Source organism: Nicotiana attenuata, unplaced genomic scaffold (assembly GCF_001879085.1).
Source record: "Nicotiana attenuata strain UT unplaced genomic scaffold, NIATTr2, whole genome shotgun sequence".
NCBI classification, from domain to species: domain Eukaryota; kingdom Viridiplantae; phylum Streptophyta; class Magnoliopsida; order Solanales; family Solanaceae; genus Nicotiana; species Nicotiana attenuata.
In genome coordinates this window covers 285,766-302,985 of record NW_017671017.1, presented here as the reverse complement: position 1 = coordinate 302,985, position 17,220 = coordinate 285,766, and the positions used below count along the sequence as shown (strand labels likewise).

General features: G+C 35.7%; 2 protein-coding genes across 2 annotated transcripts; one reads left to right on the top strand and one right to left on the bottom strand.

Annotated features, from left to right (window-relative positions):
* The first annotated feature begins 2,605 nt into the window (after positions 1–2,605).
* On the top strand, positions 2,606–9,317 carry LOC109205269 (NAP1-related protein 2-like). The gene is made up of 10 exons (XM_019367957.1): positions 2,606–2,878; positions 4,686–4,808; positions 4,897–4,947; positions 5,172–5,243; positions 5,341–5,454; positions 5,542–5,603; positions 6,525–6,597; positions 6,768–6,824; positions 6,920–6,952; positions 8,920–9,317. Exons 1-10 carry the CDS (start codon positions 2,765–2,767, stop codon positions 8,989–8,991), a joined length of 771 nt encoding a protein of 256 aa, XP_019223502.1. The 5' UTR covers positions 2,606–2,764; the 3' UTR covers positions 8,992–9,317.
* A 1,653-nt stretch (positions 9,318–10,970) lies between these two features.
* Positions 10,971–12,624, bottom strand: LOC109205268 (flavonol synthase/flavanone 3-hydroxylase-like). The gene is made up of 3 exons (XM_019367956.1): positions 12,042–12,624; positions 11,621–11,942; positions 10,971–11,516 (listed from the first exon to the last, which is right to left on the bottom strand). Exons 1-3 carry the CDS (start codon positions 12,398–12,400, stop codon positions 11,244–11,246), a joined length of 954 nt encoding a protein of 317 aa, XP_019223501.1. The 5' UTR covers positions 12,401–12,624; the 3' UTR covers positions 10,971–11,243.
* Positions 12,625–17,220: the final 4,596 nt, after the last annotated feature.

Sequence of the window (17,220 nt, the reverse complement as noted above, 5' to 3'; positions counted from 1 at the left end):
TCCTTTATTATGATCATTTTGATCAATCGCTCATCTTCTTTATCAAAAAGTTTATTTGAAACCAATTTATCTATACGCTTTAAGCGTACCATAGACTTTGTCCTTCTAGGACTTATTCTAATAGGAGCATTTGCAGTGAGAATATAGTTACTTTCTTTGGGTCAGTAAATGCGTCTGGCATGCTTTGCAATATATTGCACATGAATTATCTTTTTATGAACTTCAAGTTCATATTATCTTATTCGAGGATCTAGATGTACAAATGATAATTCATTCCAAATAACTTTTTTCTCAACTATTTATCATGTCTCCCCCTCATGTTAGAAAAACTAACTTGTTACCTCAACTTTGAGAATCCACCTTTGTGCGTTATGGTGTTAATCAAAATATACACCGCACATCAATAATAATGAGATCGAATTATTTGTTTCCTGACCCTGAACCACTTGTGAGGGGAGAAAATAATATACTTTCGTATATAGCGTATATCAAACTAATATGTATAACATTGTTCTCATAAGCAATAATTTAACTATTAAGTGGAGGCACTCAATAAATCATTTTGCTAAACCAACTGTGATGTAAGCCAACTTATCAAGATAAACTGTCTTGAATGGAAAATATGGAAATTATACTTGAAATTAAATTATTGAGCAAGTTACCTCGCAAAATACCATGTTGCGCGTTATTAATAATCGCATATGTAACCATCTCATAGATGCATCTTATGTGGTATACATGGCAGGTGAATGGGACCATATTCACCTTTGATATTTCCAGCATTCATGGGATTCATTCCCACTTTTAGTTGGTCTATTAATTAATGAGAACAAGCAATGTAAGAGAATTCGTAAAGAACTTTCTAGTTCTTTAATATTTACCCATGTGAATTCTCTATTATTTTTGCACATCATACTTAAATGGATATGGCTAAATCAATTATGCCAACTGAATAAATTATCAATATTGATAAACTTCAGATTTACACCATGACGTGTGCAAATCAATAAACTCAAGTTTATTATGATATGTGTTTTTATATCAATAAACTTCTACTTTATTGTGGCATTCTTTTGTTTGTGTAGTACAAACTGGAGAATAAAGCGGGTAGCCTTTCACATACATATTATCCCGCTACAAGTCGTAGTAATACAAGATATTAAATCTTTTCTTTATTTATAGTCTCAGTATGACCAACCGCTTTCGCGAATACTTTAGAAACTGAATAAGTTTCTTTAAGACTTACTACAACACAATACATTATTGGTAATCAATTGTGTTTCTCCAAAATAGTATAATTGGTTCTTGTAGAGTTCTCAATTAATTTTGTAGTACCACATATTCATCAACATCTATATGGTGAATATCTCTTTTAAAGAGAAAGTTATACCATTATGGTTATGGTCAAAATTATATGCAAGATATGTTTATTGCATTAATGTTATTCTTTAATAATCACATTACCAAAATATTTTGGTGTGCAATAGGCACGTGACCAATGACCATTCATGCCATAATAATGACATTATTTTCTTATATCATCTCAAACCTTCTTCTAGAGGTGAGTGTGGTATATATACCACCACTAGCACGTTCATATCCTTCCAAGAATGAATATGTATTCATAAATCAGATGTTGTCACGTTCACATCACATCATGAATGGACCAAATCATCTATATGTGCTTTATAAAATCTCATGTCAAATTGATGACAAATATTAACTTCACAGAGTGAAGGCTTATTTTGAGAATCCTTATTATTATCATTATCACAATGATTACGATTATAATTTCGTCTATTGTCACGTCCACATCCATTGATACCTTTATGGTAATAATTTTATCTTCTTTCAGACTTAATTATTACATATTGCTATCACATTCTCTTAAGGGAATGAGAATGGAGCAAATTCAATGGGACGCGTATTCACTTCTTGTGCTCGCGATCATACATGACTTTGATCATGGCCAGACATAGAAATTTTACCACTTCGAGTGGTTATAATTTCTTACTAACTCCATTAGAGTTATAATCAAGATTTATTGTCTTTGCTTGTATTTAAAATCAAATTATAGAATGTCAAGAATCTAAAAGAGAAAAATAAAGTAAGATACTTACCTTAAATCCAAAATTTAATCATGAATTAAGTTCATGGAACAATTGACAATCATTATGCTCAATCCCGAAGCTTCTACTGAACTAGTTAGATTGTCGTGCTGATAACGTGTTATAAAACAATAAAAGTAGAAGAACAATATTGCAGAGAAAGAGAAAGAGGGAATTCTTATTGAATTTGAGATGAATTACAATGGAATAGAACCCTCTATTTATAGGGAGACGGTGACTTAGCCACCAAGTAATAAACTCTAAAATCTCTCTAAATATAGATATTCACCATAAATAAAATTTTATTTATAATAATTTTTAATTTTTCTTTATTACCGTATCGGTTTTTGCCATATCAGCATCCGGGAGGTAACAACTATCAAATAGTGAAGAGGGTTTTTTAGGCATTCCGCCAAAATTTTGTTGATAAAAGTTTCCTTAAACTTGAGTCATTTCCTTATATTTCTCATGAAAAACCCTAAACCATTATATGTTGTCCCTCACATGTACAAAAGTCACACGTGCACTGTTTCACTCTCATCGCATATAAACCCATGGGTTTAGGCGTGTTTAGGGTTTAAGGCAGTACCTCTCCAACAAAGAGCACTTCTGCACTTGCATGCTCTGTTGCCTATTTTTCCCGACAAGAGAAAAAGATGGGTGCTGACAAAGGGAAGAAGCAAAAAGTGGATGAAGAGAACAACACCATTGATGGTGAGCTCGTTTTTTCCATTGAAAAATTGCAAGAAATACAAGACGAGCTTGAGAAGGTAAAGTAATCCCTTTCTTCCTAAATATAATTTTTTAAATTTTGAGGTAAAAAGGAATTTTTTTTACTCCAATTGTGTTTATAATCCAAGATCTTAAGTGGGTTCGGAGTACTGTATCTACTACTTTATAACAATTTTTATGTTAGTGGGTATGGAGTATTAACAACATATACTCTTTTTTAAAGAATTAATTTGAGTGAAAAAGAGGACCTTTGATGTTTCTAATAGAGAATTTGGTGGTAGTAGCTTCTAAATAGGGTGTGATTCATCCAATTTGGCATTTGAAGCGGATTTTGTAAGTGGAAGGTTGTTGCAGGGGCATGGAATTTATTTGTTTGCGTGTGTTGATATGTGGGTTTTCCCCTTATCTGTATATTGAAACCTGGGAAGATTTAATTTTTGCAATATATGCCTCCTAGTATTCGTCCAAAGTTTTGCAAATTGGTGTGTCTGTAACAGAGAAATAAGATGTCGTGGCTTCCTCTTATTCTGGAAACACAGTATCATCTTTTTGTTGAACTAATGGTAAAATGCTAATCTTGAACGAAAAGTGAGTGCAACCTTGTTTATGTAATTTTTGGTTGCCTTGCAAAGAACTCATGCTCGAGAACTACATAAGCTACTTTAGGGGATTAACATTGAGGTTTAGGTTGGCAAGATTATGTCTGAGTTACAACGTGCTAAAATCGTCATGATTTAATTATCATAGAGAAAGAAAAAGGATTGTCTTCATTAATTTTTGTGATTTGGGGCATTTATTTTCTTTTTTGGATATGTTATGCGGCATCATATGTTTTAGTTCCTGTTTTAGCAGTAAGTATTTACATGATTGGTGATCCTTGACTTCATTTATGTGGTGGAAGAAAGGCCAAGATTTGGCTACTAAGCTGCACTCAAGAGAGTTGACCTAGTGGTCAATGAAGTGGATACAAACCTTGGAGACTAGCAGAGACAAAAACATATAGGTGCTTTCTTCCCATTTGCTTAAGCCTTGGTGGGCAGATTACTTGGTACCTGTGCTGGTGGGAGGTAGCAGGTACCCGATGGAATAGTCGAGGTGCATGTAAGCTGGCCCAGATGCCACCGTTATAAAAAAGAAAAAAATTGGCTTCTAAGTTTGATGAGAATAACAACTGTTTGCATCCGTGGTACCAATTTATATTTCTGCCTTGTTTTCCTTTTGAGTTAACTTTCATTATTCTAATGCATCATTTTGTCGTTTGACATTAATAAAATGCCACCTGCTCCGCTGATGATGCGCCTCAACTTCTTAAATTAATCCTTTACCTTTTCATTAAAAAAGAAAAAGATTTATGGGAACTCATTGGAGGAATAGTCTAGTAATCCATCATTTGTCCGTCAAAGTTCAATCTGCAAAACACCGTTGGAGCATATTTCTAAAATCAGCACCAGTCTAAACCAAAATACTGAGAAGAACATAGAGAACTGGGACAATTTCTATATTGGTGGCACTCTTAGATCTTCCTTTATACGCAAGTTGACAAAGAAAAGTGTGTGATAGATGAGAACCTTGCATCCTAAGCTTCCCTTCTTTGCATGCATATGGTAGTATCTATAGCATATAATTCGACTCCATGATTTTTTGGAGCATCATTAATAAGTACAAGAATATAAGCTGTTTTGCTACTGTGCTCACAACGTAAGCTGGTCGTCAGGGTATAATCTTATTTAGGTGAAACAACAATAATTTTCTTTTAGTTCTGGAAAACTTAGAGTTGATTGCTAGATTTCTTTTGTTTAATTGGTCTTACATGTTAACTAATGAGCATTTCAATTTTCCTAGCAGATCAATGAGGAAGCAAGTGATAAAGTATTGGAAGTGGAACAGAAGTACAATGAGATCCGCAAGCCTGTCTATGACAAACGAAACGACATCATTAAAGCTATCCCGGACTTCTGGTTGACTGCTGTTGGTGAACCTATCCTGATACTTCTCTCCATGTTATTGAAATTCTGAAGTCCTTCTCATCTAATTGACTTGGTGCATTTGCTTGCAGTTTTTGAGTCATCCTGTCCTAGGTGAACTTCTAACTGAAGAAGACCAAAAGGTTTGGTTCTAATTTGTTGCTTATAACACTATATTAAACTGGATTATTGCCAACTCTACTGCTATTTATTTGGCCAAGTTTTATCAATGTGAACTTGTCTTTACTTTTAATGAGTCAATGCTGAATTGTCAATGATGCTCTCTTCTATAATAAAATTTTGAAGTATCCGTCAAATGCTTCTTGAGTTTTGCATCTCAAAATGTAACTGCCTTATCCCATGCTAGATCTTCAAGTTTCTAAGTTCTATTGAAGTTGAAGACTCTAAGGATGTGAAGTCGGGCTACTTGATAACCTTTGTAAGTTTCCTCCTCCACATGAAATTAATGTACATCCGTATATGTGCCCTTTTTTTTTTTGTGGAAATTCAGAATGTTGATATCCTCTTTTTCACAGAACTTCAATGCGAATCCTTATTTTGAAAATACAAAGCTCGCAAAGACCTATACCTTCCTTGAAGATGGACCCACAAAGATTTCTGCTACAACAATAAAATGGAAAGAAGGCATGGTAAGTTCCCATTTTGCAGCTTGAGATGTGACACGTTCTGTACGTTCCATATCTCGTCATATTAATTTATTGGTCGACTCTTTGAAGGGCATTCCTAATGGAGTTGCACATGAGAAGAAAGGAAACAAGCGATCTCATGCTGAGGAAAGGTGAGTTTTACTTATTTCTAGCATTTCTATATAATCTTAATTTAATCAAATTTGTTCATTTATTGATTTTATGCTAAGACTCAACTTAATCTCTGTTATATTGTCGGAAACGTTGTCTGATGGTAGGTCGCTCATTTCAAACTTTGTTGATGATTACATCAGATATCATTTGGTTCACATAGTAGCTATAAGGGGATTATAGTGCATGAATTGTTTTTGTGGGGATTAATAATGAGGGGATTGTTATGCATTGATTAATGATGAGGAGAATGTTAAACATAAATTACTTACTTTAAAAGGGCATTTTTGTCTTTAAAATAGTTTAATCCTCATATCGCTAATACACATTCTTATTTCACATCTAATGTCGCATAAAATAATACATAGATTCCTGCATAACTTAATGCAAATATTATTTAATACCTCCAGCCAAACACTACATTAGCTATGCGACGATTATTTTTTGCTTATGCGGCCAACCAAACACTATATTATCTTATGTGGGATTTTATGCTGGTATTTGTTATTCTAAACCATAAACCAAACGACCCCTCAGTGTTTGTCAATGCACATTATTACTGATGGGGCGTATAATTGGTCCAGTGTAGTGCCTTTCGAATAGTGTACCCTATCATTATAGACAATATTGGTAACTGGAATGTTTTGTTTCACAATTGCTGGTTTTTGGTTAATGGTGGGACTGAGCTTGGTCATCATAATGAGAACAGAAGCCGAGATTCTTTAGAAATCATGCCAGTAATTATTGGTTAATGCAGCTATAAAATTACTGTAGCAGTACTGTGTCCTCACTGGCCTTATTTTCTGTAGTTTCCTCTCTAGCACTTTCTTGATAAACGTCGCGATGTGATAGTTCTGGTCATCCTTGCTCAGTTGCTTTCCCTCTTCGGGTTTTCTATGCAGCTTCTTCACATGGTTCAGTGAAGTCAATCAAAAAGATGAGGATGAGGATGAGGCCCTAGAGATTCAGGATGAGGTATATGTTTATATCTTCTGCAGATTTCTTCGTGATGATTTTTTCTTTCCAATTTTCCGTTTTCTTTTTTATGGGGCGAGGTGGGGTTGACGGTGCTAATTTGGTACACAGGGAAAAGTTCTGCTGAAAGATTTTCATTTTGTCACTTTGTACCTTTGTCGCTTTTGCAGGTCGCTGACATAATTAAGGATGACTTGTGGCCGAACCCTCTCACCTATTTTAACAACGTTAGTTCCATTCGATCTTCCTTCTTATTTTATTTAATAAATATTTAGTCATGAAATGCTTTTGATAACATCATCTAAGCATTATTATACCACAGGAGCCTGATGAAGAAGATTTTGATGGTGACGAGGTAAAGATACATCACTTCATAAGTGTCATATCTGTATCATGGATAAGTGCATGAATACTTAGTTTGTTGTGACTGTTTGTGTGTTTCTCTTTGAGCATACATTTATTTACGAATATTTCATTTCCTTATTAAGCTCTTGCATTATATCTTCAAATTAGTTGTATGGCCATTGTTATAGATAATGTCAGACATTCTTCCTAATTGATATATCAGCTTCATAAGAAGGTACTTCCCAAGGTCAAAGATCGTAAGTAAGAAAGGGTCATTGAGGGTCGAAGAAAACTGTGGAGTTGAGTGGAGCTTGAGGTTGTAACTACCTTATCACTAGAATTCAAGTGTGTGGTTTTGGTTGCTACCTTGGGCGATCTATTGTTGCATAAGTAAATTGTTGAGTAAGCTTGCTGCGATGATGGCATTAGATTGAGCACTTACTAAGTGTTTTCTATCTCCTACCTTAAGTACTCTTTGGGGAAAAACTATTTTCCAAGTATAACTTCCTTTATCCTTTTCTTTCTCCCTACTTACTATGACAATACAACATCAAGAGAGCGTGCTCTTGAGATTAGAGGCCTTTTGAGCTTTTCAAGAATTTTCCTTAATTTATTTGGCTTCATAGAAGAATAAATTCTAAGCATAGTCTGTTTGCTCCGTGGAGGCTCTAAAATCCTACACTCTTAAGGTCTGCAACTTCCCACATCTTCGTCGTGGTGGTTTCCTTCTTTTCTTTTGAGGCTCATGCTACATTTTCTAGATTATTTCTGAGCAGTTTTCAGCTTAGTTGTGAGCCTCAGGAGATTCATTTACCATGCTTTCCAACAAAACTTTATTGCTCTTGTATCAAGTTAAAAGTAACGAAAGGGGACCTGAAAAATATAAGACACCACAGGGTGAAAGGCAAGGTTGGACGAGAGTGCTTTTGGCTGATGACTCAAAAGACATTTTCTTTTGCAATAATGAGGCTGCCGAAAATATTTTTTACTGGTCTTCCACTAATAAATGTATCTTTGCTCTTGCAAAATGAGTCTGATATCAAGTCCAGAGGGTTAGAATGCAGCCCTTAGAACACCGTAAAGAGAGAAAAGAGTAGGTTTAAGTTTCAGGCAGGGTAGGGGAGTCGTAATTGTTACGTTTGAAAAGGCCAGATCACTTTCTACTATTGAACATATCTTTATTTCAATGGAGAGACTGCATTCTTATTTTGTTCTTGGGCCTAGGATATAGGTCTCTGTTGGAAGCTACAAGCTATTTGTTTAGAATGAAGGATGGGTAGCAGGACATTCAGTCTTGTTACCCTTCATTGATTAGGAAATAAAAGCAGAGGGGATACAATATCTTCACGTCTTACTTCCAACCTCTCCCAAATTCGACTATAAGGAAGAATACCTTTTCATGTTACCATCTCAAAAAAAAAGGAAGAATACCTTTTCTTTTTCCAGTTTTTTCAAAACATGAGGAGAAGGGTAATTTTTTAAACCTAGGGGAAGTCTACGTGTAATTCCCCTCCCTTTATCTTCTCTCTCCTTGGTTTTACCATAGTGCATATGGTCCAACATTGGTCAGGACAACTTAACAGTAAATTGAGATGTATTATTGACAGAACTCAGGCATTCTTTGATCCTTGATAAGTTATGGCTGAATTGTTCATAGGGTCATTGGTAGATAAGTATCATTATGATGCGCGTCATTCTTTTTGGCAGAGGAACAATATTCTGGTACTATATGTGCAATGTAGATTTTCGGGAATGGGGCACAAATTACTTCTTGATTAAGTTGCCTGTTGTTGATTATATCAGGTGAAAAGACCTGTGTTCAATGGTTCTTGACGGCTCTTGTCAAGAGCTGAATGAGTCATGAATGACTTAAAATTGTATAACTGGCTTTAAGTCTTCCCGAGGTTATTAGGAGTGCAGATAATGTTCTCTGGTCAGATAGTTGAATTGGTTGATTTGACTCGAATGCTAATGCAGGGAAAGGACAGTGAAGGCTCTGAAGACGAAGAGGAAGAAGAGGAGGAGGATGAGGATGGTGATGAAGAATGAAGGCAGATAAACTGTTCAAGACCCCTATTTTGGGATCTCGTCTTCAATGGTTTTAATCATCAGGGTTTAATGTCTGTAAAGAGGCTTTGAATGTTGCCAAAGAACAGAATAACTGTGGTGACTATACCTTTTCTTCTCTTGTATGGTTATAACTTGTAAGCAAAATATCTAATTCCAGAGGTTCCAAAATGTTTTCATTAGACTAGTTCGATTGATTAAGTGTTTGTCTGGCAAAAACTGATAATGTTAGGTTATGGAGTTATGATCATGGATTATATTATATGCTCACTAATAGCTTAAACAGTGAAGTATAGATTTTGTTGTTCTATCTGGAAAATGCCTCCATGAGTTTCAGTTTCATGGGTAGAATATTATTTATTTTTGGTATGTTTTTGAGGGTTGGATAATTTGTTTGATAACTGGTACAAACTATAAAGTATCCAATACCCAGGATTTTCCTTCGGCTCTTCTCCCACAAGATAGCATGTGCTATCTTTCATGTTAGATAAGGGTGTTTGTGGACTATAAACATCACCCTCAAACCAATGTACTCTGTTTTGGAATGATGAAATAAGAAAAAATTATAAAAAAAAAAAAAACAAAAAAGAACATGCCATTGCTTTTAGGGAGCTCCCCATTTTGCTAGGGACATCGTAATCTATGCCTAATTACCATTTCCTCCCTGAGTTCAAAATGAGGCTAAATCAAATCTCTGGGCGTTCTATTTCCTATCTGTCTGTCATGGTTGAGAGGGCGTCTGCAGACTGCTGATCTTGCACAGTAGCATATGCTGAATTTCGTACAAGCAGTGATGCTTTATTATTATAGTTAAAGTTAAATTCAGTTTGTATGAAATGAATTATTACGTTGATTGAGAAGATATCCTTTACCTACTTAGTTATAAAATGTTAGTATTAATATATACGGGTACATTGGCAAAAGGTATCAAAACCCCACCTCAAGCAGGCAGTCCAGAAAAAAATTAAACCAGAAAATAGGGGTGTACAAAGGAAACCGATAATCCGAATCAAATCGAGAAAAAAATCCGACTATGGTTTGGTTTGGTTTGATTTTAACTAAAAAAAGTCGCACCAAACCAACCCAACCCAACATTACATATATAGAAATTTTAAATATATTTAATACATAAAAATATTTATTGTTGTGTACTTTATAAATATTTCTTAAACATTTTCATAATTTTATCTTTTAACATATTATTTTAAACTTGGACTTATAATTCTTGAATGCTACAATAGATTATTGCCGATGTAATCATAAAAAGTTAAATTTTCAGGAATTTTAGACCAGGCTTCTGATAAACTTTGATTTTCTGCTAGCCCAGCATTAACTCTTCGATATATTTCTTGCTGGAAGTACCCCTGATCCCATTGGTAACGAGTGAGCCGAAATAATTCAATCGGGAATGGATCTTTTTTTTTGGGGAATAAGCACTCTTGTCGCTCTGGAGTTGTAGATAGTAGGGGGGAATCGCCTTTCTAGTTGTAGTTTATAGTCAATATTAATGCTAATAAAAGACATTCAATTAAATTGTACTATGACAATAGCGTTGAATATCTATTTTTTTTTTTTGTGGTTTTTTCATGATTTAGATAAAATACACAACTTATTTCTTTTTAGTGTTTAGTCATGTAAAAATAGTACTTGTTAGTCGTACTTATTTTAGCAACTTAATAATTTTAGATTATGTTTATTTTCAATATGTCATATTAATAATATTTATTTTATGCGATTTTATTAACTTTATTGTTGAGTATCTTAGTACAATACCATAGCTCATCTCATATTTTATGTTATTTTCTTGAAAAAACCTTATATAGTTATGTCTTACTAGGATCAAAGAAATATTTGGAGCACAAATTCTATGTTTTGTGCTATGAAGACTTTATGAAAAAAAAACCCCGAAATAACCCAAAAACCCGAAAAATCCGAGAAAAACCAAGATTAAAAAACCCGACTTTTCACACAATTGGTTTGATCTGGTAATTGAAAACCCGAACCAACCTGACCTATGTACACCCCTACTAGAAAAATATGAACTGGATAAATAAAGAAGTAACTTGGCTATCTAGGTCCTGCAATTTTTTTCTACCAAAATGTGTACTTTTGGCAAATATTCATTTAACCCAAGCATGGTTTGGATATCTTTGCAAATATAAACACACCCACAACGTTATTATACTCAAGATACAACATAGAAAATCAAGCAAAATGTAGTAGTTCAATTGTCGCTAATTAGTCGCAGAGGCAAAGGTGATTAATGTTGTTTTGTCTTCGTGCCTGGCTGGAGGATTCAACTTCTCTTTTACTCTCACACCAAAGTAGTCTTTATATTGGAATCTCCTATATTTTGGAGGCTCCCCGATTACTTTAGTAAATTGTGGCAATGGTTCCACCCATTTCTCTCCATTCAAATTGTAGAAAAATACAAAAACGTAACGACTTTTTCCCTTGGGCCTCAGCACTTGGTGGAAGGGGCTCACAAATTTGTCGTTGGTTAGCACCTGCCAATTTGCCATGCATACATTCAAGCAATTAGCAAGGATGAAATTGATACAATCAAATCTAAAACATTTCATTTTGTAGCTCTTGTTAATTTCTTTGTTACCTGAAGAACATCGCATATATGGAAGACCAAGGCCCCCTCAATTGGAGTCACAGGTATCCATTCCCCATCAATGAGAACTTCGAGACCTCCAGCATCATCCTGAAATATGAGACTCAAAACAGCAGGGTCCTGGTGTGAGTTAGCACCATTATCTTGAGTTTCAGTTGCTGGGAAGTAACGACAACTCAACAAAATATCCACACATCTATCGTTGTTATAATCTTTCAGGCAGTTGGGAGGGAGACCGAGAGAATCATTCAGAATGCCCTCCAAGAGCTGGCACGTCTCCGAAAATTTATTAAACAATTTTTCCATAATAAGCCTGTAAACGGGATTCAAAAAAAAGAAAAAAGGATGAAAACTCTATTTTTGTGAGAATGAGCATAAGAAAATCAATGAAGTTTTGTCATGAAATTCGTACTGGAAATGTGGTGGATTGGTAGGGAAAACATTGCCCGTGGTTCCAGGGGGCAACATGAACAAATATTCATTCTTATCGGCTTTGTGCTTGCGATATCCATGAGGACAAGGAAGTGGAGCATCTGATTCAGTGTAAACTTTGAATTTCTCCTCATATGGTTGATCAAAGAATTCTTTGCACAGCTCCATAGCTTGGTGACTGAAATCTATGGGTACGCCATGGTTTACCACTTGAAATAAGCCGTACTCAGAGCAGGCTTGTTTGATTATTTCAGTGACCTTCTTCTTGCCCTCTTGATCTTCATCATTCAAGAAGAAAGTTGAGAGATCAATTGTGGGAATACTAACTGCCCTTGCCATCCTTTGCTAAGTTGATCCTAATTTGGAAGCCGCTATTCAGTGTAACTGCGCTTGCCATCACTTGATCGTTCCTTTTTTATAGCCAGGCTCGAAGAGAACAAAGAAAAAACAATAACCTTTGCCATAACCACTACTAGAAATTCGGCCAAAACCGACCGATCGGTTTTTCAAAATATTTTATTTTTTATTTTTTTATACGGAACCGACCGACTTCGGACGCTTTTTTTTGCGCAAAAATGCGGGAAACTATTTTAGCATCCCAAGAAATTTATTTTTTAAGAAACCGACCGAAATCGGTCGATTTTTCATATAAAATAAACTAAAATATTCAAAAAACCTTGGTCAGTCATTTTAAAAAACCGACCGAAGTACCGAAATCGGTCGGTTATTTCAGTCAGTCATTTTAAAAAACTGACCGACTTCAGTCCGTAATTTTATATTTTTAATAAAACCGACCGAAATCGGTCGGTTATTTTCGCGCGAAAATAAAATTAAGGAGTACAAATAAATTAAAAGAAAGTTCTAATAAACAAAAATGTACCAATAGTCTAGTGGTAGAATAGTATCCTGCCACCGTACAGACCCTTGTTCGAGTCCCAGACGGTGCATTTTTTAATTGCATAATTAAAAAAACCGACAGAATTCGGTCGGAATACTGTCTGACTTGGGTTTTTTCGGCAGATTTTTTCTTTTTGGGTCGTTTGTGAAAATTAATTTACCGACCGATTTCGGTCAGTGTTTTTACCGACCAACCTATTTTCGGCAGATTAAAGTTGGTCGGAAATCGATCGGTTTTTCCTGATTTTCGACCGATTTCGGACGGTTTTAGGCAGTTTTCTAGTAGTGAACGAGGGATTAAACTCCTTTTTTGATGTTGTATGGGGTAAAATCGGTTGATAATAGATGGTCAAATGGTAACATGACACGTGGAACCGAAGACAAGCAAAGGACGAGTCGGGAAACAGTCGATACAACGAGTGTGCCCTGTACCTGGCAGATTCCGAGGGGAATATAGTCGACGCTAGAAGTTGAAAGGTCTGCCATCAGATAACATTCAATGAGGGAATATTCACTATCATTAAACGACTTTGTACTGAATATTTGCATTCAAAGGTTAAGACATTTTTATTATCATTTAAGAGGAGCTTGATCCTAGGATCTTGTTCCCCTAGGTAGGCTATAAATAGCAGGTTCAACAACCATTGTAAGGACATGAAACATTCTATTAAAAAAAGGCTATATTTTACTATTTTTCTCTAAATTAACAACTTTCTTTCACTTTGTCGTTATTCCCATTTGTGCGGAGACGCTGGGTTCGGAGCCAGGCTAGTTATATTCTTCAATTTCAATGGTTAAATCCCAATTTTAATTTTATCTCTTTATCATTTTTGGATCAAATCAATTTGCTGGTCTCTAAACCACGTAATAAATCTGTACCGTTTTGCGGGTAAACAGTTTGGCGCCCACCGAGTCTCGAAAAGGCGAGGTTTCTTTTAGTTTTAACTGATTACTTCACTAAATGGGGTGAAGTAGGACCTTACCAAAAGATCGATGAACGCGAATGGTCGACTTCATATGGGACCAAATAATCTGCCGATTCCGAATACCGAAGGAAACTGCTTGTGACAACGGGCCGCATTTCATAGGTTCATAAGTCACAAACTGTTTTGGAAGGATTGAAGATCAAGAGAATTACATCTTCACTGTACCATCCAAGTGCTAACAGACAGGCGGAATCAACCAACAAGGTAATTATTTAGAACCATAAAAGAGGTTGGAAGATGCTAAGGGCAAGTGGCCCAATGAGCTACCAGGAGTGCTATGGGCATATCAAACAACGACGAGGTCGATCACGGGAGAAACACCTTCCTCTCTCGTGTATGGTGCGGAAGCTATGATACTGGTGGAAGTAGGGGAACCGACTTTAAGGTTTACCCGAACAAACGAAGAAGCAAACAATGAAGCATTGTTGGTGAGACTGGACTTGCTCGATGAGCACATGGACTTGGCGTACGTGAGGATGGTGGCTCAAAATCAAAGGATGAAAAAATATTATAATCATTGAAGGGACAATATCCGTTACTTCAAGGTAGAAGACTTGGTTTTCATATAGGTGACTCAGAGAAAGGTGACTTAGAGCACCGGGGAAGTCAATGCCGGGAAGTTGGGACAACCTTGGAAAGGCCCTTTTCGGGTTTCATCTATCACCGGTAGAGGATCGTACGATTTGAAAAATCAAGATGGAGTCAAATTACCCAGCAATTGGAATGTGACTCACCTCAAAATATATTATTGCTGATGTATCCTACCAGTACTGAAAGTATGTGCTGCACTCTTTTTTCCTTCAAATTTTTTTTTCCCAATAGGATTTTTCTGGCAATGTTTTTAATAAGGTAGCGATGAAAAGCATAATACAAAGGGAGCGACATCAGCAAAAGGCAAGATCATTAAGTGTCGAGGCAATAAAATTTTCACATGGTTAAATAATCTTTGGTTCGATGCAAGCTTTGCCTTCCATTATTAAAAAAATATTATTTAACCATTCACAAGTTGTTTCCAGTGGTGAAGCAGCAATCCGGGCGTAGGACTTCCAGTGTTCGAATTCGCATGCTTCGCATTCAAACACTGGGGGGGGGGGGGGGGATAATATCATATACAGCACCAAGAGTTCCGCGAAAATCGGGATTGTGAGAACCAGGATCAATATTTTTGTCAGGACCGGGGACTGCATGACCGCCCTTGTAGAAATAAGTTGTACAAATTAGTCACACGTATTGACAAATTTATTTATTTAAGCAAACGAATGCCTATGTACTTTTAAAAATAGAGGAAATAAAACAAAGTCCTTTTATTTTTATCTTATTTCTTGTCCAAATGATAAGTTAATTTTATCGTTTGAAAATTAACAAAAACATCAAATGTTTGTGCCGGAATGAACATGAGACGTCCTCTTCAAGAGCACCGTAAACATAAGGGCCCTCTCATATGAAACCCTAGTTGTAAATGGTAGATTCAGGAAGAGTTTATGCCCAGAATCAAAAGCTTCGAATGTTAAAGTATACTTGAAGCTTTAATCTACTAAACATAAAAGGAATATTTTTGCACAACACTTAAGAAGAAATTCTTTATTTTTTAAGTGCCAAACTCGATGAGAGGTTTGGTATAATTACAAGATAAAAAAAGGAAAGAAAAGAAAAGGAAATTATACATCATTGCTGCCAAAACCCGAAGGGAGCGAGGGATCTACATTCCCCACGGTGATGAAGAAGGATCCACTACCGGTTCGAGGCCTTCATCTTCTTTAGTCTCCCCTTTGGTTCCCGAGTACTTGGAACCGGTACTCGAGGAGTCAGTCGCAGCGGGTCGAGCAGGAAGATTTGGACGAGCAAATAACTCCAGTTCCCGAGCATGGGCAATACAATCGTCTATATTGGCGATGCCCACAACGAGGGATTAAACTCCTCTTTTGATGTTGTATGGGGTAAAATTGGTTAATAATAGATGGTCAAATGGTGACATGACATGTGGAACCGAAGACAGACAAAGGACTAGTCGGGAAACAGTTGATACAACGAGTGTCGCCGGTACCAGGCAGATTCCGATGGGAACATAGTCGATGGTAGAAGTTCAAAGGTCTTCCATCGGATAACATTCAATGAGGGAATATTCAGTAACATTAAACTACCGTTGCACAGAATATTTGCATTCGAGGCCTGCAGTTACATGTTCATCAATGACATTTTTATTATCATTTAAGATGAGCTTGATCCTAGGATCTTGTTCCCCCAGGTAGACCTATAAATAGCCGGTTCAGCCGCCATTGTAAGGACATGGAACATTCTATTCAAAAAAGACTATATTTTACTATTTTGCTTTGAAATAACAGTTTTATTTCACTTTGTGTTATTCACATTTATGCTCTCGGAGATGCTGAGTTCGGAGCCAGGCTTGTTATCTTTTCAATTTCAATGTTAAATCTCAATTTTAATTTTATCTCTTCATCAGTTTTGGATCAAATCAATTCGCTTGTCTATAAATCACATAATAAATTTAACTATACCGTTTTACGGGTAAACAGATACTGCTTGAATAACTATGTTGTATCGGGACTTGTGAGTGCAATAACGTGACCTGTGTGTCTGTGTTAACAAGAATATCCAATATACATTTTTCTCATCTGTTAAAAGATGCCATAGTTAATAAATTAGTAACACAAAATATCTCAAGCTAGCTAAGATTGTTATTTCACTTGTGCGGGGTCCTTCTCATTTATGATTGAAGAAGAATTTTCTGCCAACCTATGAATTGGATGGCAAATGGTGGTGAAAGTAAATTTAATTTTTTTGCAGTAAAAAAAAACTGAATTTACTTTCACCACCCTTTGCCATCCAATAAATAGGTTGGCTGAAAATTCTTCTTCAATTATAAATATGACGGACCCCGTACAAGCAAAGTAGCAATATAGTCGCCAGAAAAAAAAAAAAGAAAATTAAATTTGTTATGAAACAATAAAAGAAGAAGAATAGTATTGCAGAGAAAAGTAGGGAGAGACAATTTGTGATGATTTACAATGGAATAAAATCCTCTATTTATAGGGAGAGGGTGACTTAGCAACTAAGTAATAAACCCTAGAATCTCTCTAAATATAGACATTCACCATAAATAAAATTCTATTTATAACACTCCCCCTTGAATGTCTATTCAACAGATAATGTGCCTCGTTAAAACCTTAACTAAATAAAACCCAGTGGGAAAAAAATTCTAGAGAAGGAAAAGAGTACACATATCTAACAATACGCCTTTTGGTTGCCTCGTTAAAA